This window comes from Lissotriton vulgaris, unplaced genomic scaffold (genome assembly GCF_964263255.1).
Source record: "Lissotriton vulgaris unplaced genomic scaffold, aLisVul1.2 SCAFFOLD_2577, whole genome shotgun sequence".
Taxonomy (NCBI): Eukaryota; Metazoa; Chordata; class Amphibia; order Caudata; family Salamandridae; genus Lissotriton; species Lissotriton vulgaris.
The window spans coordinates 227,397-251,377 of record NW_028250136.1 but is presented as its reverse complement, the minus strand read 5'-3'; the positions used below and the strand labels follow the sequence as shown (position 1 = coordinate 251,377).

The 23,981-nt window shown below is 44.2% G+C and overlaps 1 protein-coding gene across 1 annotated transcript in view; it reads left to right on the top strand.

The window, feature by feature from the left end:
* LOC147663347 (voltage-dependent L-type calcium channel subunit beta-2-like) overlaps nucleotides 1-23,624 on the top strand; it is a gene marked incomplete at its 5' end in the record, with an annotated part of 112,209 nt that extends 88,585 nt beyond the window's left edge. Inside the window, 2 exons of the mRNA XM_086950505.1 lie at nucleotides 7,408-7,593; nucleotides 19,524-23,624. Of these exons, the coding sequence (XP_086806631.1) occupies nucleotides 7,408-7,593; nucleotides 19,524-20,006 (669 nt within the window). The remainder of the gene's footprint in view (nucleotides 1-7,407; nucleotides 7,594-19,523) is intronic.
* Between the last annotated feature and the right edge of the window lie 357 nt (nucleotides 23,625-23,981).

The window sequence follows — 23,981 nt, the reverse complement described above, 5'->3', positions numbered from 1 at the left end:
TACCCATACTAGCATGTGAATTATAGGACATTTTTCAAAGTGACTTCCTTTTTACTCATTGTCTTACAGTTGGAAGGCAGAAATGCATTGAAAGTCAATAGGTTGCTCTACAGTTTGTGTTTCCCTAAGTCTCTAGATAAAAATGTTGCCTCCACTTGTGTGGGTTGGCTGAGTCCCCGCATCAGGAAACTACACAAAACGCAACGTGGACACTCCACATTTTTACAGTGAAAAGTGCCTAGCCTTGGATTTTGAACCCTAGCTCAGCAGGCACCTAGGGAAACCTAGCAAACCTATACATTTTCAAAAAGTAGACATCCAGAGGAATCTAGGATGGGGTGACCTCTGTGGCTCTCACCAGGTTCTGTTACCCAGAATCCCTTGAAAACCTCACTTTGTAAAAAAAACTATTTTTCCTCACATTTCTGTGATTGAAAGTTCTGGAATCCGCATGGCTCCACTAAATTCCACCCACCCTGCATTCCCTAAAGTCTTCAGATACAAATGGTACCTCACTTATGTGGGCAGACCTAGTGCCTGCGACAGGAAACATTACAAGACGCAATGTGGCCACACCACATTTTTACAGTGAAAACTGACCATTGTTTTGCAAAGTGCCTAGCTGTAGATTTTGAACCCTAGCTCTGCTGGCACCTAGGGAAACCTAGCAAACCCATACATTTTTGAAAACTAGACCCCCAGGAAAATCAAGGATGGGGTGATTTGTGTGGCTCTCATCAGGTTCTGTTACCCATAATCCCTTGCAAAGTTCAAACTTTGTGAAAGAAAACACATTTTCCTCACATTTCTGTGATGGAAAGTTCTGGAATCTGTGTGGATCCACAAAATTACTCCCACCCCGCATACTCAAAAATCTTCCAATAAATATAGTACCTCACATGTCTGGGTAGACCTAGTGCCCACTACAGGAAACGGCGCAAAACGCAATGTGGACACACCACATTTTTACAGTGAAAACTGACCCTTTTTCTGCAAAGTGCCTAGCTGTAGATTTTGAACCCTACCTCTGCCAGCACATAGGGAAATCTAGCAAACCTATACATTTTTTTAAACTAGACACACAGGGAAATATAGGATGGGGGTGACTTCTTTGGCTCCCACCAGGTTCTGTTACCCAGAATCAATTGTAAACCTCAAACTTTGTAAAAAAAAACAAAAAATCAACACATTTTCCTCACATTTCTGTGGTGCAAAGTTCTGGAATCTCCGTGGATCCACAAAATGTCATGCACCTCGCATTCCCCAAAGTCTTCGGATAAAAATGATAACTCACTTTTTTTTTAAGTAGCACTTAGAATTCGTGGTGCTATACTCTTAATCCCTAAGTTTTTGGACCGTCCCAGTCACAGGCCTTTGGCCAAACACACAAGTGAGGTATCATTTTACTCTGGATAACAAGCGGAATGCTGGGTGGTAGAACATTTGTGCCGGCACGCTGATCCCACTCAAAAATGTGTGGAAAAATTGATTTTTTTCAGCTAAATTAGAGGTTTGTTGGGGTTTCTGGGCTGGAAAACGTTGGGGGTTCACGCAAGCCTTACCTTACTGGACTCCCCAGGCGTCTAGTTTTCAGAAATGTGCAGGTTTTGTAGGTTTCCCTAGATAGCCGCTGAGCCCGGGGCAAAAACCCAAGTGGCCACCCCTTCAAAACCAGCTCTTTTTATGATAGGTAATTTTGAAGACCCCACAATCCATTTAGTGCCTTTGCCTGTCGCGCCTACTTGACCAGCCCACACGAGTGAGGTACAATTCTTATCGGGAGACCTTGGGGAAAGCTGGGTGGGAGGAAATTTGTGTCATCCTGGTGATCCTACAACTTTCCAACACAGAAATTTTTGAACAATTTGAGGTTTGCAGGGGATTGTGAGTAGGGCAACATTGGGGGATCCACCCAAGCCATACCTTCCTGGACTTCCCCGGGTCTCTGGTTTTCAAAAATGTGTGGGTTTGTAGGTTTCCCAAGATGGCCGCTGAGCCGGGGCCAAAAACCTAGGTGCCCCCTTCTTGCAAAACCAGGTCTTTTCATGATAGGTAAATTTGATGTCTCCACAATACGTTTTGGGCCCTTATCTGTCATGGATACTTGACCCATCCACACGAGTGAGGTACCTTTTTTATCAGGAAACTTTAGGAAATGTGGGGTGGGTGGAAGTCTGTGGACCCACGCAGATTCCAGAACTTTCCATCACAGAAATGTGAGGAAAAGGTGTTTTGTTTGACAAAGTTTGCTTTTTTTGGGGGGTAGGGGCACCCTCCAACCCTGAATCTTGAAATAAATGTATCCCTGGTGCTTAGCTGGGCTTTCTGCCCCGAGGGGGCAGAGAAGAGGCTATTGTCCCCATATGGCTCCCGGGGGGAAGACAGACCATGGCAATTTATTTTGGGGTTGGGGCATTGGCATGCCCATTCTGGGTAGTCCCCACCCTCTATATATACAAAAATCCCTAGTTCCTGGTGGACTTTCTGCCCCCCCAAGGGGCAGATCAGGTGCTACTGCCCCCATCTGCCTCCTGGAGGGGCAGACGGACTGTGGCATTTGTTTGGGGGGGGCACTGGCCTGCCCCCTCGAGCTTTGGAAAGAAACAAATCCCTGGTGCCTAGTGGACTTTCTGCCCATCTGCCTACCGGGTGGGGCTGAAGACTGTAGCATTTTGTTTGGGGTGGGGGCATTGGTATGCCCTTGCTGGGCAGCCCCCACCCTTCGCCTATAAAAAATAATCCCTGGCATCTAGGTGCTTTCTGCCCCCCTCAAGAGGGGGTCAGATTGGGGGCTACTGCCCCATCTGCCCCCGGAGGGGGAGGGGGCAGAAAGACTCCCTGGGGAGCAAAGGCCCTTTCCCTAGAGGCCACCCCCCCCTCCTTGATGGCTAGTTGGTTGATCTCTGCTTGGGGATCGCCCTCCTAGGGAACCATTAGGCAAGGGTAAATGTAAATGTAAATGTATAGGCATTTATATAGCGCACTACTTACCCATAGGGTCCCAAGGCGCTTCGACCGCTGCGAAACCCTTCCTGGCTTCCCTGAGAGATGGTCCCTTAATGGGTATCTCCAGGGTGAGACCAGGCATCCCCGGCGGTCTGGTGGGGCCGTTAGTGAAGATGAGGCAAGCTAATGCCCAGAGTTGCCGAGTGTGATCGCTGATCAGAGTGGGCACCGAGGCGAGAGAATTATCGAGTCCGCTGACCCTGGTCCAGAAACCTGCCGCGCCGGGAATCGAACCCTGGTCCCCGGCCGTCCTCTGCTCTCGGGTCTGCCGCCTCTAACCAGTGAGCCACACTACTTCAGAAGTTCTCTCCTTTCAAATGATACCTCTCCCAAGTGTTTCGGTGTTCGGGAGGTTGAGATAGCTCCACGAGCACAAAACATTGAAACTGAAACTAAGTTTCAGTCTTGTTTTCAATATAATGACAACAGCATGCCATGTGCGCGATATTCATTACATTGAAAATGAACCGCAGGAGGTTGGGGAAGCCCTTCCCCAACTCCCGAGGCCCCACCCCCCCCAAAAAAAGGAAATCCTCTACCGTTTGCTGCAGAGGGATATACTGCACCTGTGCACATGACGGAATGATTCTGTCATGAGCACAGGAGCACTGGTGCTCATGTCGGAAACATTCCGTTATGAGCACCGAAAGGGTTAATAGTCTTATTGCCTAATCGTTTAGCAAAATCAGACAAGGTCCCCGCAGAATGATTAAAAGGCAAACAACAGTTCGCTATACAAGGGAGCATCATCTTGTTTGTAGTTAAACTTAATTCCAAGATAGGGAAACTGTGTGACCACCTCAGTAGGCTTAGCTTTAATCCAGAATGAACCAGTTTTACCATGCTTCAGACTACATATCATACATTTAGCTTTTGAAATGTTTAAACCAAAATCTAGGTTGCCCATAAAGACAACAAAGCTGTTAATTAGAGCCCTCAAACTGTTAGATGCATGAGATAACCCCACACCATCATCTGCATAGAGCAGAGCCGGTACTAAGGTGGACTTAATCTTTGGAAGGTTCTTCCCAGAAGTCTGTAGGGTGTCATTTAACCCAATTATGTAAAGGAGAAAAAAGATGGGTGCCAGGGCATAGCCCTGGCAAACACAACGCTGTAGATGGAAAGTAACTGTACATTCTCATCCTGGTCCATACCTTATGGTAGCATTCACCCCACAGTGCAAAGCTGCAAAAAGACTACCAAATTCTCACCTTGCCCAAACTCCAGCAGATTTTCCCATAATTTGCTGCAATTTAATCTGTCAAAGGCAGGGGAGCTAGTCATCGTACCAGATGGGCGCCTGTTTCTGGTGTTCCCTCTCCCCCCGGTGTGGGACACATATGGGATGCAGAACTAGCCTGTCCGCAGCCGGACGCGGCTGGGCTGGGCCCGGTCTCTTGGCACTTTGATTTTCTGATTGGGGACACAGTTGAATTGCTGTCCGCTATGACCATACGGATGTAATTTGTTCTTGCCTCTTTCAACTCAGTTGTGATTGGTCGTTCTCTCCTACCTTGGGTTTAGGGGAAGAGAGGGCTTTTAGGGTTCAGGGAAGGGGGTCGGGTATTGGGTAGTTTAGGTATTTCTTTTTAGGGTACCGGATATAGGTGAGGTTTGGTGATAGAAAGGGGTCTTGGGGTCAGGGATGGGTGGGGTGGGGTCTAGGAGTTGTGAGGGTTTTTGGTAGGTTAGGTATGGTAAGTGTTTTGTTGGGGTTCCGAGATGGGTGTAGGATGCAGTTGGGCAATATTTCATTATCCAAAACTGGAAAGCTGTACCTTGGTGCCTATGAGTCACTTTGTGTGTATAGGACTGTATTTAATAGAATTCAAGCATACATCATTGTGCTGTAGCACTAACTGCAGCACGGGTACATGACCCTTTGTACTTTGAAAATAAATAGTTATTGAACACTGTGTGTGAGGGAAACGAAGATATGCTCTTGGAGGGAAAACAAACTATGTAGCACCAGTTATAATTAACTATTTTCACTAACATTTGCTGAATGAATGTCATTCGTCAAGTTGACAAATCTAAATTCATGAATCCAACTTGATGGATGCCTTTTGTGTTGAAAAATCTTTGGCTAAGTCTATTAAGCCTGACTGGAGCTAAATACCCCCAAGCACAATGTTTGCCTTTTCTTATCTACTGCCCTTCATCCCTAGACTCTTTATTCTTCCTTCCACCTCCTCACCCCCTCTTCCCTGTGTCATACTACTACACATCATTGTGTCTCACTAGCTTCTATTCTGCTTCTTGTTTGGTTATGCTTGCAGTTCTTAGATTTTTAGGTATTCTAAGAATATTGCAGGAGATTTTATTTTCTCACATCGGCCCTAATGTCTTTTGAGGTTTTTCCCCCATTTATTTCATTTTCATCTGAATGTATGCCCACCAGCTTGGTCATGTCAATTTAGTAGGTTGGATTTTCAAGATAACCTCCCTACACATGAAAGTCTTTACACTGGGATTATTAAGTTATGTATGGCTCTGGTAGAGAGCTACTTGCGTGGATAACTGGATTTAAATCCAGTAACTCAGTGCTATGATGTATCCACAGTTGTTAATAAAAGATGTTACCCACTGTTGCTACATCATAAAGGCATTTCAGGCAGCTCTGGCTGGGATCTCTAAGAGCTTGTCAGAGCAGTGCTGGAAACCATGTAGTGCAGCTTCTTGAGGAGAGGGCACAGAGAGGAGTGAGGGTTGGTAGCAGGAGACCATACCATTTTTGTTTTACATTTTTGACATGGAAGAGAGGCTATGTTATATATGGCTCACACAACTCTTCCGCCCCTTTGTAGCAGATGAAAGCAAGTGTAAATGATTTTGTTGGCCATACATAACATAAAATTATAGATGGGCGAGAAGTGAATTACAGGGAGGTTTTTCACCTCAGGGTTCTGAGGTGAAAAACTACACTGGCTACCCATTCGCCAGAGAGTCAAATTTAAGATCTGCTGCATCATTCATAAATGCTTGTTCGGATCTGGCCCCAGATACCTAACGGAAATCTTTAAACCTTATGAGCCAAATCGAACCCTGCAATCAAAAAATCATGCCTTGCTCCAGATCCCTAGGATTAAAAAAGAGAGACAGGGAGGCCGAGCCCTATTATACAAAGGCCCCACTCTCTGGAACTCTCTGCCTCTCACTCTTAGGCTAAACTCTAATTTGACTGCATTCAGGAAAGGCCTGAAGACGCACTTATTCTCCATTTAGTAGCTTCTCACCATTGTTATACAGTTGTCTTTGTCTGGCTCAGCACACGGAAAGAACAAAGCGCGGAGATACCTCTTCGGAGGTCGAATTCCTGCGCTATAAAAGCAATTAAATAAATAAATATTATAGACAACTCTAACTTCACTCTCCTTGTCTGTGTAATGTCACTCAGAACGCCTCGGTATTAAAACATTCCTGTAATTCACTGTTAGCCATCTATAATTTTATATATGCACCGGTTTCTGTCTAAAAGCTTTTACGTTATTTAAGAAAATGTGCAGATTTAGGAATTAGTCTGATGGAGACCACAAATATTTAATTCAAAAGATGGTCAGTAAAGTCACGCTCCTCTTAAATACCAAATGTCACTGTTTACCAATCCAATATTACCACAGGCATAGGCAACAGTAAGACTCCCATATAATCATTATGTCATCAGAACCTTACTGCCTGGTGGGTAGGCATCAAGGTAATTCTAGAAACCAGCACTGCCTTTATGTCTCCAAGGGGCTGCTCTTCCAAGTTAGCAACCTACGTCCACGGTTCAAAGATGTCTGCAGGGAATTGCGTACAGAGCGGCAGCTTGAAATAGATTGCTGCATGTTAGCTTGGCCCTGGGAAGGAACTGTCAATCTTTTGTCACCTTGTGCCCCTCTCAAACCAACATGCATGAATGCATTATACTGCAAAGCCAACTCCCAGCCCAGGGTGACAGCAGCCATGGAGCTCACCTCTTATTTAAATAAATGTCCATAGCAGGCTGCATACAGACAGCAAGATCCACAGATTTGGGCCACTAACCTTGCAGGGGCTGCCATAATGTACAACATCAACTGAACCTAGCCGGACAATCCACTGCAAGGAGACAGAAGTGGAACATCAATTCACTGGCATCAGAATACGGTTACTGTAAATTGGGCCAGTTGCAGCAGCTGAATATCTCACCTGTAGGGCTTTAGCGAGTCTGTGAATGCTTATAGTAAATGTAACAAAATTGTGTAGCTTGTTTTTTGTAGTTAATGCAGTTTGTTTAAACACAGTCCACACTAAAACAATCTAAAATGATCTATTAAGTTCTTATTAAAGAGAATCCTGTTGTTTATCAAGATGCCTGTATTTTGTAATCATAGAAACAGTATGATTCATTGTATTGTAAAATGTCTTCTGTAACAGGAAATGTTCGATGTTATTCTGGATGAAAACCAGTTGGAAGATGCATGTGAACATCTTGCGGACTATATGGAAGCATACTGGAAGTCGACCCATCCTCCCAGCAGCAACCCTTCAAATCCACATCATCCAAATATGATTGCAACAGCAACGATTCCTAGCATTTCAACTCCAGCTACCAATTTACAGGTGCTTATTCTATTTATTTACTAATTATTCTACATATTTGATTATTTTAAGTGTCTTGCAGGTAAGGCTGTGTGCATGATCAAATTGTACCAATTATGAGTGCAGACAATCATAGAACATATGATTTGTTTTGAATAATTTTGATGTGAATGAAACCTTGGGTGTAAAATTGAGATGTTACCCTGTTAGAAATAGGGTTTCTGGTTTGCTAGGGTATGCACTTAAGACGGGCAGAACCCACTACTCTATTCAGGGTAAGGGCTTACACACCGAAGATAACCCCTGCACACCTCCTTGGTAGCTTGGCAGAGCAGTCAGTCCCAGAGGCAATGTGTAAAGCGTTTGCGCAACATACTCACACAACAGTGACACGCTAGGCACACCACAGAAGAAACTCCACACAAGGTTATATTAAAATATCCTTTGTATTATTCATAAAACACATTAGATCACAATCAGGTATATAATATCGTGCCACTAGGCTCTTGTCATGACTTCACAGGGATTCATAAATCACTTGGACATAGGGCAAAAGTCATACCACATGTAGTGCACTGAAGCAATGCTTATAAGTGGCACCTGTCATACATCCTTTTGTATCACACGTAAGAAGGCATTATAAAACTATTATGCCTGACCCTCCTTGCACCATCATTTTACATATTAGGCAGTTTGTTCACGATCCAGAGTAGTGGGTGCGGCCGCCCTCCGCCTCAGCTGGTAGCTGGGCAACATTTTTTGGCCTGGGTCTGCCTCGGAAGACCCTTGTGGCAACTCCTGCACTCTGCAGCTTTTTGGCTTCCCTAGCGGCTTCCATGCTCAAGCTCTTCCCTCCCACTGCAATTTGCAGTACAAGCCCTCCTCTTTGTGCTTCGTAGTTGGCTTCTTCATTTTCATCCGACCTGGACCGGGTTGGAATTATCACCGGTCCCCCGATACTGCCCATTTTGTTACTTATTCAGTCCTGAAGAGTCACGGGTAACTACCAGCTTTGACAAAACACGTGTCGGCTGCTTTCATGTTCTCTGGATCTCCTCTGCAAGGAGAACCACGATCACCTATAAAAGCAAATAGAAACAACCATTTGTGAACGATCTTATTTCTTTTACATTTATGATTACGTTTCAAGGAACTCTTTTCGTGTGCTCTGGACTTGTTTGTAAAACTTTGTGGAGGTGGTTTTTTACCCCACTCTTTTACAGGGGTTTTGGGTTCCCCCTGATCTAGCAGTACCGTTCCACATTTGTATTCTTTTCTACTCTCATCGCTACTTGATGAGCGCCAACCATTTCTGAATACTTTAAAACCCTTCGCAGAACTCTCACTCAATATAGTGAAGCTAACTTCATTATCCTACCCTTAAATTTGCTTCCATATCACTATATGTGGGAAGTATTGAGAGGCCTGACCAGCTATTAAAACTATAATTTACAAAAGTGTTCTCCTTAAATAGTCACAGAAGGACTAGACCGTAGAATCAATCCTCTATTAAATAAACTATTATACATTTGAATAAATGTAGCAATGGTGTGCCAATATTTAGTTGTGTGACCTAGACCAATGTTGCACTACATTAGGTCCACTCTATTATAAGTTATTCATAGAACTTTTTAACTAATAACATTAAGGTCTTTCAACCGAATTATTTTTCTTTACACCTCAGAAAGGACTGAATAAGAAAACATCATTATTTTGGTTTCTTCAATAGGGCGTTGATTTCTGTATATTTCCAGCAAGACGGGAATGTGGTTATGGAGGTTTTCATGATAGCGTTGAGCATGTGGGAGATGAGGGTTCCTCTAAGTGTGTGTATGAAGTGGGGATATGGGTCTGGAAAGACGCCTGTGTGGATAGTATTCATCAGGGCGGTGGTGTGTTCATTCAAGAGGGGCTTCCAGTTGCTTAGCTGCTGCTTGGAAATGAGGGAGGTGTCCTTCTGGGCGTAAATATTTGTAGACTGTGGATTGAATGTGTTCTAGATCTTGGCAATCTTCTGTTTGAAGAATTTTGAGAGGTAGTTGCAGAGTACTTGGGATGATGTTGTTGATAGCTGCAGAGTTGGAGCACTCATTGACAATGGTGAAAAGTCATTTTCCTTTGTTGGGGCTGGCTTTGAGTTAGAGTTAAGGCCTTTATCTTTGCGTCTCATAGTTGATGTTGGTAGAGATCTTGCGGTGGTGTTTTTGTTAAATCTCCACTTTCTGTCAAGTTCTTTGCAGTGGTTTGTGTGCCAGAAGGGTTGTTTTTTGTTTTTCGAGGTATTATTTGTGGGGAGAGCGGTTGGCACAGATGGTGAGCCATTTACTGAAGAGTTTGGTGTTGACATCAAGGTTCCCAGTGTGGTTCCATGGGCGTTCCTATAGGGTCTTGGTCCAGTTTTCTTCGGATATTTTTCCATAATGTCTTCATGGTGCTTTGGGGTTTTCTGGTGGGGTATCTTGAAATGTATGATGGAGTCCCAGGAGGTTGCTGCACCTGTTTACGATGGCTTTAGAGTTGGGGTCTGTGGTTTCTTCCAGGTGGACATTGAGGTCCCCAAGGAGGATGTAGTTGGTTAATCTAATGGAGAGGGGAACTAATAAGTCTGCAATGTGGTTGCAGGATTTTGCTTGGGAGGACAGTGGGGTGCAGTGCTAGGGTTCCCTTAATAGTGATGTTGTAGTTTTTTCGTGTTTTGAAGTGGAGGTGTTCCTTGAGGTTGGTGTCCGATACTTGGAGGTGGTGCAGTCAATCATGCTTTTGTAGATGATTGCGAGCCCTCCACCTGGTAGTTGGGTCTGTTCCTTCAGTACGATTTTGTAGGTGGTGGGATGGCTGTAGCAATGTTGGAGTTGGAGGCTGAGTTAAGCCATCTTTCGGTCAGGAAGAGAAGGGCATGTGTGTTGCTGTTGAGTAATCCCCAGATGTCAGTGGAGTGTTGCCCGAGGGATCAGAAGTAAGGAGCAAGGCGGACAGTTGGAGTGGGGTGGTGATGGTGGCATGCATCACTTGTTTGGAATAGTGGTGTCTGGTTCTTGAGGTGTCGCAGGTGAAATCACAATGGGTGCAGGAGAAATTTCCCACTGTGGTGTTGGGGGATGCGCAGCAGCAGTGTGTTTGCCAATGTGTGTTGTTGAGGTTGCAGAGGATGGCGGAGGAGTAGTGGTAGCATTTGATGACTCCAGTGGCAGCTGCGGTTGTGGTGTTTTGTTGAATGGTTGTGGGGCCAGGGTTCCTGGCACAGGGCATTGTCCAAGCGCAGATGGGCGCAGAAAGGCTTGCATTTGGTGCACTCACTGCACACATTCACTACGCAGTCATGTTACGGCCAGCATTAACTAGGTCCTGGGGCGAGCAGGCTTCTGTTGGCAAGAAGAACGGTGAGCAGGAAAACCCAGGTAGCGGTGGTATCACCGGACAACGGGAGGCCACAACCAAGTGGTAGGCTGGATGCCCAGTTGTCTGCTAGTACTGTCACGTTCTAGCGCGAATTATGTAGGTCGTGGGGTGAGTGGGGCTTCTGTTGGTGGGAAGAACAGTGAGCAGGAGAAACCACTCGGGAAAAGCCCGGGCAGCGGTGGCGTCACTTCATTTAAAGGCGGTAAGTGAATCAGAGTGGAACAAGCAGGAACTGGATGCCACAGACAAGTGGCAGGCTAGGTGCCCAGGTGCCTGATAAGGACAGTGGTGATGACCAGGAGGATTTACCCCCATATTATGATGACAGTGATATCTACATAGATTTGAACGAAGTCAAAGGGCTGCATTTCTTCCCTGAACAAGGTTAGTGTTGTCCCAAGGATCCTCAAAGGTAGGAGTGTGCATAATTTGCCCTGGTGATTGGATGTGCAGTTGAGGTTCTAGACCCACATCTGCCTTCAATTGAAGACCTAAAAAGTGTCCTCACTGAGAGTTTGCACCCTAGCCCAGCCTTTGCTTCCCTTTAATGAAGACCTGACTAACACCCTTATGCGTACTCTAGGGAAAAGTCTTCTTCTTACCCACCAGTGAACAGGCAGGTGGCCAGGCAACATAGACCAGTGCCAATGCACACAAGGCAGAACTCCTGAGAGTTTGGTGGTCCAAGCTTCCACGAGCAAAGTCAACCTTAAGAGGTACCCTACATCCCTTCGAGACAGGGAATTGAAAAGATTATAACATTCAGGAAGCAGAGGTTCTTTTCTGCAAGTTGGTGGTGAGGTCAGTAAATGCGGTCCGCCACTTAGGCTGTTATACGCACATCCCTCGCAATATGGCCAACGAGATCTTGCTGGCATTCTCAGTGGAGTTTCAGGCCTCTTTAGCTTAAACCATCAAGATGGCCATGGTAAAATTAAATATGTCTTGCTTGGATAAAATTGAATGTGGTGGGCACAAGTGTGGTGCTCCAATGTTACGCGTGGATGGTGCAAAACCTGATTCGGTTTCGACTGATTTAAAGAAATCAGAGTTCTCACCAGCCTGATCCTTCTGAGGTTACTTCAAAGGGCTGTGAATAGACACATCCTGGCCCTACCACCAACTCAGCAGTCAAGTCACTCTTTTCGTGCCTGAGGATGGGGATCAAGCAGACATCTTGCTGGTCACCAAACACTGCTCCGCCCATGGGACATCCTCCATTAAATTGCTTTTGTTTTGCCTCAGCGATGCACAGCCACTGTATGAAAGGAAGGATCTTTGCTGGCAGTTCAATACATCTGACAGATGGCTCCTTCAGATTGTCCAGCTTGGACTTGGATTCATTTTCGACCCACCTACCCTTCCTTCCACATCAGATCGGCATTCAGAGGAGCACCTATCCATATTGCTTCAAGAGATGCAAGCTCTACTGACCAAATAGGCCATTGAGAGGGTGCCAGCCTTGGATGCAGGGATGCTATTTGCTTGTGTTTCAGAAAGATGAAGGTTTTCATCCTATTTTAGATCTTTACCCTCTGAATGCCTTCCTTCAAAAGGACAATTTCAGAATGCGCACACTTACCCAAGTTCACTCTGCCCTGGATCCGGGAGGCTGAATGGTTGCCTTGGAAGTGCAGGACACATACTTTTGTGAGTCCGTCCTGCAGTCCCACAGGCATTACCAGCAGTTCAAGACAGACAAGAAGCATTTTCAGTGTGCTGTGTTCCCATTCTGTCTAACCAGCTCCCCTCAGGAGTTTACAAAAGTGTTGAAAGTGGCTGCTGCCAATCTTCGCGACTGGGTCTACCAGTTTTGCCTTACTTCGATCACTGGCTATTGAAGGCGGGCATGCCGCAGTCAGTCATAGACAATGTCCAGGCAACAGCGGACCCTTAGACATCTTTAGGGTACCCAATCAATGAGCCAATGTAACATCTGACTCCTTTTACAGAGGCTTTCTTTTTTCAGAGCTTTTCTGGACAAAGTGCAGTTCTAGGGCTTTACTCCCTCATAATGAGTCCACAACTTTCGGGCTATGATACTGCTGCTTGGCGAGGGCAGCTCTGAAGTCTCTTGGCCTGCTGACCTCATGCATCCTGCTTGTTCACTTCGCCAGATTGCATATGCCGACTCTGCAGGGGGATTTGAAGTCTGTGGGTCCAGCACCAAGGAAACCTAGATTCCTCTCCTGCCCCAGGTTATTAAGAAGATAGGAATGACCAGACCCAAGTCATCCTAGTGGCTCCAGATTGGGCCAGGAGACTTTAGTACCATTAACTTCTGGGCATGCGCTTTTTTCATCCAATCAAGGTGCCACTTTGGGAGGATCTTCTGTTGCAGCAGCAGAGAAAAGTTCTGCATCTGAAACTTTATAATCTACACCACCATGTATGAAGATGAAGCAGCAGTACTTGACTACGTTCACTCTACCTTCTGAGGTTGTGGATTTAATTTTCACAGCCGGGCATCCTTCTACAAAATCTTTTGTATTCTCTCCCAAACCATGCAGGATCCTACAGTGAGATCTTAATTTGTTCCTGACATTCCTCATGTTTTCTCCCTTTGAGTCAATGCATAGATACCCGTTGCATCCTCCTACCCTTCAAACTATCATCCTTATTACAATAACTTCAGATCATCGAGTGAGTGAGTTCCAAGCTCTCTCAGTGCAGCTTCCCGACACCACTTTTTTCCAGACAAACTGGTGTTGAGAATCAGGGCAGCCTTTTTGCTTAAGGTTCTTTGCTCAGCCTTACGCCTTGAAAGAGGAGGAGAGACTCTGTCAGCTTTTACATTGATCACACTAAAGACCAAGATCTAGATGATAGGTTTTTGTGGGGTTTTCTGAGGCAAAAATAAGTAACAGGGTGCAGATAAGAGGAAGGTGAATAGATCTTTGCATTAAGATCTGCTACGCATTGGTTAAGAAGCTCCCTCCATAAGGACTGAAGGCATGTTTGGCCATGGCTGTTATCCACTGCTTTGGCTTGAAGTGTGCCTGTTCATGACATCCACCAGGCCGTGACATGGGCATCTGTGCACATGTTAACAAAGCATTTCTGCCTTGACAGTCAGGTCCAACAGGGTGGATTTTTCGCCTGTTCCATCTTGCAGGACTTTTTAGTCTGAGTCCTCTTCACACACCCTGCACTTTGGGAGGCGGGGTGTTGCTTTGGTATCTATTCTAAAGGCAAGGAATGTTCAATTGGAAACATCCATCAGAAGATGTTACTTACCTTTAGTGTTGGATACTCTGTGTATCCGCATATTTCTCTCTCCCCATCCCCATTTCTCCATTTTGCAGAGTAATTTTCTTTTAACATCGGAAAAAAGCCCCCAAATTAGAGATGTACAAACTGATGCAAACAATTGTGCAATGAAAGAATCAATCAAGAAACTGAATGAAATGAAATTAAATGAAATTTGATTTGTAAAGCGCATGGCTGCCCAAGAGCGTCCCAGCGCTGCCTAACAAATAACAGAAAACTCAAAAGGAACCGAAATTTAAGGGGTTTTAGGGAAAAGAAAAGTTTTAAGCAACTGTCGGAATTTCAGATAGCAGGGTTCAGTCCGAATATGCCTAGGGAGAGCGTTCCAATTTTTTGCCGCATTTACAGAAAAACGGCGGCCTCCTGTGCGGACCTTCCTCACTCTAGAAACTATGGAAAGATTGTCCAGGTCCGATCAGAGGGCCCGAGGAGGTCTGTAGGAACGAATCAGGCTCCTCAGGGCCGGAGGACCTTGGCCTTGAAGTGTCTTGTGGGCAATGCAAGATGATTTGAAGGCGATTCGCTCACAAACTGGAAGCCAGTGGAGGGCTCTCAGCAACGGTTTGGCAAACGCTCTTCTTGGGGCCCCCAAAAGCATCCTGGCAGCCGCGTTCTGCACCCGCTGCAAGATATTATTGGTGGCTTCTGGCGCTGCCAGGAGTAGAGCGTTGCTATAGTCCAGTCTGGATAAAATGAATCCCTGGATCAATAGTTTCCTGGACTGAAAGGGCAAGAGAGGGAGAACTTTCCGCGCTGCCCGAAGCAGGCCGAAGCACACGCCCGTGACTTTCTGGGCATTTGTCCTAAAGGTTAGTTCGGGTTCAAACCAGACTCCTAGGCTTTTGATTTTCTCTTTTGGTTGAGGCAGCTCGCCCATACAGGGCGGCCAAAAGGCTTTGGGCAGAGATGTAAATTGGTGTCCCAGGATCAAGATCTGAGTTTTTGCTCCGGTCAGTTTGAGCTTTAAGCTGGTCATCCAGAAGAAAATTCCGGTGAGGCAGGCCGAAAGGTTATCTGAACATCCCACTTGTTGCGTCAGCGAGACGACTAATTGGGTGTCGTCTGCGTAGGTGACGGATTTAATCCCGAAAGGGGCTACTACCTCCTCCAGTGGGGCCATATAAACATTAAACAAGGTAGGGCTTAGAGACGAGCCCTGAGGAACTCCACACTGGAGGGGAGTAGATTTAGACATGACACCATTTTCCCAAATCCTGAATGCTCGTTTGTTCAGAAAGGATTCCAGCCATCCCAGGGCTGATCCTGCAATTCCTAGTCTAGCAAGACGGTGGACCAGTATTTTGTGGTCCACCGTATCAAATGCAGCGCTTAGATCCAGGAGGATCAGAACTGCCGATCCCCCTGAATCTAAGATGCATCTTGCCTCCTCAGCCACTGCTATATGGGCTGTGTCGGTGCCCTGTCCTGGGCGAAAGCCCGTCTGAGAGTCGCTCAGCAGACCATTACTTTCCAAGAACCCTGAGAGCTGTTGATTAACTATTTTTCAGCAATTTTGCCCAGACCAGGTAACAGAGAGATCGGGCGAAACTTGGCTAGATTAGCTGTGTCAAGCCCCGGTTTCTTTAGGAGTGTCTTAATTCTGGCCTGTTTCCAGCTGGGTGGAACCACCCCGTGGGTGAATGAGGAGTTTAGCAACTCTGTTGCGAGGGGGGCAATGGTGTCTGCAATTTGTTTGAGGATGTACATAGGCGCTGGGTCGGATGGGGAACCGCTATTCACGGAGGATAGCGTATTACAAAAATCCTCCTTGGTAATATGTCTGAGAGCATCCAACCGGGGGCCAGTAGTCGGTGCTGGGGGGGTTTCGTCGCTTATAGAGGTGGCAGTCTGTGGTAAACTATCAAGTATTCCTTGTATCTTGATGTCCAAGAACTCCGCTAACTGGTTACACCTTGCTTCAGTACATTCTTGATTAACCGTCGGAGCAGGAGCTTTAAGTAGTTGCTTAACGATTTTAAAAGTTTCCTTCGAGGAATTAGCAGATAGGTTAATTTTTTTCTCGAAGAAGGTAGCCTGAGTTTTCTGCCATGCAGCTTTATAAAGTCTCAGGGCAGACTGATAGCAGGCTTTGCTGTTGACTGCCCAATCTTTCCTCCAGATACGTTCCAACTTTTTACAGGCTTTTCTAAGATCTCTAAGTTCTGTGGTGTACCACGGCGATTTAAATGTACTACTTTTCTGGTGATCATTTTGAGAGGCAGTACCGCGTTCAGGGAGTCGTTAAGCCAGTTCTGAAAGCTTATGTCTGCCACCAGGGGATCTGATTCTGCCACAGGGGCCGTTTGTTCTAAGGTACGTGTCAATTCTTCGAACAATAGTTTTGGCCAGGCTCTCTGTAATGTACGAGGGCGAGGAGCACTTCTCTCTTCTTTACAGATTTTCCATGAAAATGGGACCACAAAATGGTCAGACCATGGCAGGGGCAATGGGGATCTAGCTATAAGCAGGTTGTTATTTGAAAAAACAGTGTCCAGCAGGTGTCCTCTGATGTGAGTAGCCTCTTTATTTAGAAGTTTCATTTCGAGAGCCTTAAGGTCCGAACTGAGGTCAGAGGCCACCTTATCATTAGGATCATCAAAGTGTAGGTTCTGTTATGAAGGTGCAGGTGTGGCACCAGTATGCTGCTCTCCTCTGTCACTTCTGGGGCAGAATAAGGCTGACGTGGAGCCTTTGGGGGAGCACTGCTGTAAAAACTTCCAGATCCAGTCTGGTACCTGTGGAATATTCTAAAAGTGAGGAAGCAATGTTGAGATAGAGTATCCACCACATAGAGTGTTACTGAAGATGATTAACTTGTTTGTCAATTCCGAATTCAGATCCAATGTCGATATTAATCAATGGTCTGAATACAGCTAGAGTTGAATAGTCAAATAAAATATCTAAATGACTTTGAACATGGTTGGCCCCAGTTGGTGTTGCGCTCATGAAGTGAGCATGGGTTTCTTTCTCCTGCTGGACCCCGTGCATAGACTAATTCTGAGCTGTGAAGTGGTACATCTCTGTGGAAGGACTGAGCCTTATGGTCTCACACCATTAGTTGCCCCCCTCCCTACCCGCCTCTGCCTACAGCAAGAAGAGACTTTCCACTTAGGGATGTGGCTCCCTAAGGAAGTTGATTCCTGCCGGCACCTGGTCCCAACACTAAGCATAACCCACCCCCCACAAACACACTACTCATACCAGGTCCCAGGCACTGGCCCAAAAAGGCAATCTCCTCTGACATTGGGTGCCCCTCGGGGGGTAGGAGGACACCAATGCTGCCCTCACTATGTCTTAGAAATTGGACAAAGTGCTATCTGCTATAGAACACGCTAGGGTCATCATGAAGAACACATTTGGAGCCCCAGCCACAGACCTTAAGCTTCTCAGGGATGACCACCAAAAGCTTGCAGATAGGGTTGGTCAGACATTTAACCAGCTTGTTATGTCTACACTTCTAATTCGTGGGCATATGTAATGCTTCTCTCATTACTTGAAACCCAATTAAAATGGATTAACAAAACAAAATCTTGCTCTGCCTTTCCAGCACCAGCATAGTAGCCGAGGAGATTTGATGTGGCCCAGAGAAGTAGAAGTGACGTGTCAACCTCCTGGTTCTCTGAGACCCCATATGTGTTATCATGAAATCGAAATGCAGCTTTCCCAAATTCTGGAAGGACAGGCAGGAATGGGATTCACTTTAGGAAAAAGCAACATGTACCCAAAAGGACAATACTTGACTTAATGATCATTCACAGCCCTATCACTTACCCCATGCACTGTATGTGGAACTAATTAACACTAGGCATTTCCATGAGCTTGTGGAAAGCCTGTCCTGTATGACCAGATGTCCAAAGGGTTTTAGCTTTTGCAAACCTTCTCATTCGATAAATCAGAGGGTTTGTAAAAGCTAGAACCCTGTTGCAAAATGTATTAGGGGCCCATTTAATGATACGAAAAAAAGGTTTTCTGAATCATTAAATCGGTTTAGGAAACCATATGGAATCTGTATTTGGAAGGGCTGGGTTCAGGGCGTCCCTTCCAATTACCACTTCCTTATGTATTAATGTTCGTCGACATCCATTTGCAAAATATTAATATTTTACCCAAGCTACAAAGGATGTGGTAATCCATGTGCAAACTGGACGGGATAATCAATCGACTCCTTCCCCTGTGGTATGTTGAAAACAATCATGTTTTAGGAATAGGCAGCTCTCCATAGGACACTTTCTACTCCTGAAAAAAAATTGTTAAACATTTTTTCTTTTTTCTTTTTTAAACGCATACAGTTTTTCATCAAGGTACCCGAGTTGCATTAAAAAAAATGCTAGCTTCATTTAAAAGGAATCACAGATAGGGCTGTCTGCTGACCCTCACCATGTGATGACAGCCAATGGTAATAGGCCGCAATTTATGACCTACCTCCTTACTATTCATGAGGTAGGTGAATTGCGATACACTACAAATCAGTATTTTGTTAACAGACCTATTAGTACATAGTTCATTTGCAAAATATGAATACATTTAGTAAAAGTCTTTACCGTATCCATTCTTAGAACTCTCGGCCCTTGATTCCTTATGACAAACATTCCCATGTAAAAAGAATACTCATCCTTTCAGGGGACAATGATACCTTTTAGATCCCCACATTTTCCAACTGCATCACCAGTTGGATATCGCAGCTATAACTATTGGTAGTGCCTCATACTAGTATTACCAGGTAGGACGCTCTGAAAGGGTTTACCAAACCATAAATCGCGATTGCCACAGTGAGTTATATATTCACAGCTGCCAAGTGTGAGTGATCCACAGGCCTTTCAGTCTTCTGAGGTTGATAGATAATCATTAATTTGGGTAGGGTAACTCCTGTTATTTACAGTGCTTTGAAATGGCAAGCACTGTTAAATAGCTGATGGTATTACTGTTTAGGGGTTGGTATGGGTCCTTTAACTAGGGTTATATTGCTCAAAATTAAAATCCTTTTAAATGATTCAGAGTAATCATGTTGAAAAATGCTTTCCTGCAGTCCATTTCTGTTCTGTTGCTTAGCTGCTCTCAGTAAGTGTGTGAATCTATATATTCAAATATAAGTAGCATATACTTATATATACTTATATATGTATTTATATGTGCTATTTATAGCACATACATATGTGTGTGTGTGTATATATATATATCAATATATATACATAGACACATATACAGATGTAAATATGCAATTTATATTTGCGTCTGTTAAGTTGAAGTAACACTAATATACTGTGAATTTCCCATCCAAACAGGGATCCCAAGGAGGAGATCAGAAGAATGATCATGCAGCGCTAGAACGAACCACCTCCCAGGAAGAGGATACACATCCTGAGCCTACAAAGAGGTCCCAGCATCGCTCTTCCTCCTCAGCGCAGCACCACAATCATCGGAGTGGCATTACCAGAGGCCTGTCCAGGCAAGAAACATTTGACTCCGATATAGAGGACAACAGAGACTCAGTGTACCTAGAGGCAAAGGAGGATCAAGGTGACCACCATGAATCCCACAGGGAACACAATCACAGAGAAGAGACACACGGAACCAGCGAACGCAGGCATAAGGAATCACGGCATAGGTCAAAGGACCAAGACCGAGAGCAGGACCACAACGAGAGCAACAAACAACGCAGTCGCCATAAATCTAGGGACCGGAATTGTGACAGGGACGGAGATGTGGTTTCCAAAAAGCGTAGCGATGCTGGAGAATTGAGCAAGGAGGTTTATATCCGCCAGTAACTCTCTGCCTCTGATGTTTCCAATTTAAGGAAGTCTTGTACACAAATATGCCCCATCACAAATATTTAAGTTCAGTGTTGGAAAACATGATATCCTTCAGTGAGCTGTTATGTATTGCTATAGCTGGCATAGCAATAACCATAATAGCAAACACCTACTGTGTACTGGTTTTGTTCCTCATCTGTGTTTCAGTTATATACTGGCATGGTACAACTGCAGATCTGGTTTTGTACTGTGCTTTATTGAGCTGTTTTGGTAGCTGCCATTTGAACAATATCTGTTGCCATCAAGGTGTTGTCAGTGTTTTGAGAACAAAAATATAATCCATGTCTACTAACTTCCAGTGTATTCAGCAAGTCAGGGTCTGCGCACACAAAGAAATATTAGGTTATTTTGACTTTTAATGAGCATGAACCTGATGTAAAGATTTATTGAAGGACTACTACCTGCTTCGTATACCTCTAGTTGAATAGGTTTGGGGACAGAATGCATTTTTGCCTTACAAACAAGGGATTAACATGTCAGAACCTATTTTTATGTACTGGTACTGTGTACTGTATAAAGAGTTTGTAAATGTTATCACAACACACACGTTCTTGCGACTGTGTCTGACCACACTGTTTTCGTAGTCTAATGCAAAGCCAGAAGATTTACGTGAAACTCTGGTGAAGGCTTAGATGGTATTCGGGATATATGTAGCAAATATCACATTAGTTTCATTTTACACAGATAAAAGCCAGAGAATCTCTATAAAACAGTTCTTATAATACAAAACTAAATACACCTGCATCAAGCTAAGCTAAGGAACATAGACCCCCACCCCCTGCACCAGCTTCGCGTCATCATACTGCTGAAAACAAGTAAACGGAAAGAAACCAGGTGCTCCCGGTGAGAACTTGTTCAGCATGTGGCTTGGCGTGGCAGCAAAGATGCATTTTTATCTGCCCTTTCAAAACATGTAGTCAGTGCTTAATTTGAGCCTGTGGTTTCCGGTGCTCAGCTCCTGCACTTAATTGTCAGCATCTGCACTTATAATAAGTGCCACATGGTGGTGCTGGTTGTATAATTAAGAGATGAGGAGAACAGCAATTGTTTATTAATTCAGTATACATTAAAAACAACTAATACCTGCCACCCAGGCCATTTTTATTGCTTTGGGTGCCTGGATAAGTCTGAATTGTCACACTTGTAGCAGTGTGCTGGTTAGTAGTTGTGTAGTTACTGTCATTGGTAACGCTGCCTGTGGCAAAGGGTGGTGCAAGCTGTGAAGGCTTCCTCATGAGGGCTCTGGCACTTATTTTTGGGGGACAAATTAAGCACTGCATGTAGCCTTACTTCAGCCACACACGTGGAGAGACGATTTCCCTGGTACTACTCTTGCTGCCCTAGCCTCAGCGGCAGCATTAGAAAATAGCAGGGGATGTTTACATGGAGGAGTTTACACTCCTGGCTCTCCCATGCCCTCTGAGCAGCAAATAGGAATGTATTGAAAGCCTACAGGTGAGAGAAAAGTTTACCTCATTTATGTGAAAGGAGGCTCAGTGTCACTTCTGCATGTCCTCGCATTTTGTCAGTCAACATACATTAATACACCTTTTAAATCATACACTTATTTTTAGACCCCTGCCATATAGTTTTTATTATACCTTTGAATGTCTTTCCTAAAGGGGGATACGAAAGGTGATTTTGATCTGGTATTTAGACATATATGTGCAACTTAACAAAGCATTAGAAATGCTCAAGTCCAACTTGCTTCTGAAAGTTGTGCTTTACACATGGGTACTTTCAAGTGGTACCTTTGTGCACATAAAGCATGCAATCAGGCCTGAATGTTCTAGGAGTTGTGTGGCATTACTCCCACAGGCACCCACAGGCCAGGTAAACTCATGGTATAGTTTTGCATCTATGCAATGCCATTGACCTACGGGTGTTCCTAGAGAGTGTCAGACGAGCAATTGGGATTACGCTGCGGTGTGTTTACCCCATTTATGTGTTCACCGCCACTACAACATATGCGTTGAGGAGCAGGTGGTTAAGAAATTATGGGAACTTGCATTTGTATTATCAGATTTAATGTGGTGTGCAGGAAGGACAGACATTTGAAATACAAATATTTTTTCATGAAGTAGTAAAAATTAATCAAATGTAAATTTCCCAGACCGTCCTTTACCCTACGGACATACCTCTTCCATATTTCATGCAATGCACAATCAAATCAATTCTTTATTCGGCTTATAAAATAATTTTAAAAAGTGCACAGCACAAAAACTATCAATATAGAATCATTGCATCACAGCAGATAAAGTTTAATCAGATACATAAGATAATACATAAAGAGGAATGTGCAAAAAAATACGTGATTAACAAGCAAGAAACATGTCTACACTGGAAGAATTGGATCCATAAAGTGGCTCATGCATAAAAGGGAGGAGGGGATAAATAACCCTATAAAAAAGAGGTAAATAAAATGAGCCAGACCCTTATTCCATGCTCAAAAGGATGTAAAAAAGATTAAAAAATAGTAGAACACAAGCTATACACACATGTAATGTTTGAAAAACAATGCACTTAGACAAATAATATACTGTTCGGCATAAGTTTTTCTGCGACTTGGGACTCGGAGTAGACAACTCTGCTTAAATCCCTTGCTTGATCAGAATCGTGAAAGTAATCCTTTGTGACTTGGTAAGCGTTCCAGCCATGCCAAGAGAATCGTGTATTACTAAACAATCCCGCCAAGGTAATGGATAAAGTGTATAAAGTGAGTAAGTTAAAACACTAATTTCAGTCAAACAGAGGGCACAATGTAAGGTGTTTCTGCATAATGTGCAGTGTAGTTCAGGGGGAAGCCTCTACAATCCCAAATCATACTCTATGTATACCAAAGGGATTACAGTAGACTGCTAAAAGTCATGCAACAGATCCCAGGAATTCAAATGTGTCCCCCGGAAGCCAGGTAGGGGGTTGCTGCTTATACTGTAACATACCAGATTCTGTGACATTAAATCAAGATTTATAATATTGACATACGATAATTTTGCTTACACTACATTGCCTCCCACTACATCACCTAGAGTTTCCGTACGATGTAGTAGCTACGTCGATGTACTGGAAAACATATCGTAATATAACACATGCTTTATTGTGGGGTATAACTAATACAGTGGAGAGACAGGGTTCTCATTATTTCAGGGTCCTTATAAAGCCAGAATTCACCCAAAGATTATAATAAAAATTTATTTATTTACACCTGCAGCCTACATAACAAAAGATGGGTGGTAGAAGTATATATGGTAAGATTTCAGTGATATCTTCTGGCAAAGCAATATATAGTATGAATTCCAGACACTAAGCACTTTACACCAACACATTCACTACTGATTTTAAAGTTATGAGTGATATGACTTTGAGCACTAGTTGTATGCTTCCATTGCAGGGTTCAAAACGTTGCATTTATTTTAACACTCTGGTCATATTTTTTTTACAAGCGGTGTTAAAGAATATATTTGTTGGAATCTATATATGTACATATGTGAAATGTATCTTTTATTCCTGTCTCAGATTTGTAAGCATTTGTACATATGTCATGACTGCCTTTGTAGATAAATTATGGTAACTAGACCTGTTGCACTTGTACACTGATTTATTTATTTCATGTTTACTACAAATGGGGTCGGTCATGTCCATTTTGGCCTCACTTTGCATATTACAGGAGGTTTGTGATGCTTTGTGATGTCACCTTCCTTCCACTTCAGAACACGTCACAGGTGACTCATTCTCCACAGGACGTTCACAAAGATGAGCAGAATGCGCTGGTCTTGATGTTGGGAAACGTCAGTTTTGGTGTGTTTATCGATTCTAATTCCAGGGTGCAAAACTTAATTGGCATGAGGGTGGGTAATGGCTGGCTTGGAAGAGTATGAGGTATGGACAGTCAGTGGATGAGATTCTGCTTTGCCTTCTTTTATTGCAGAA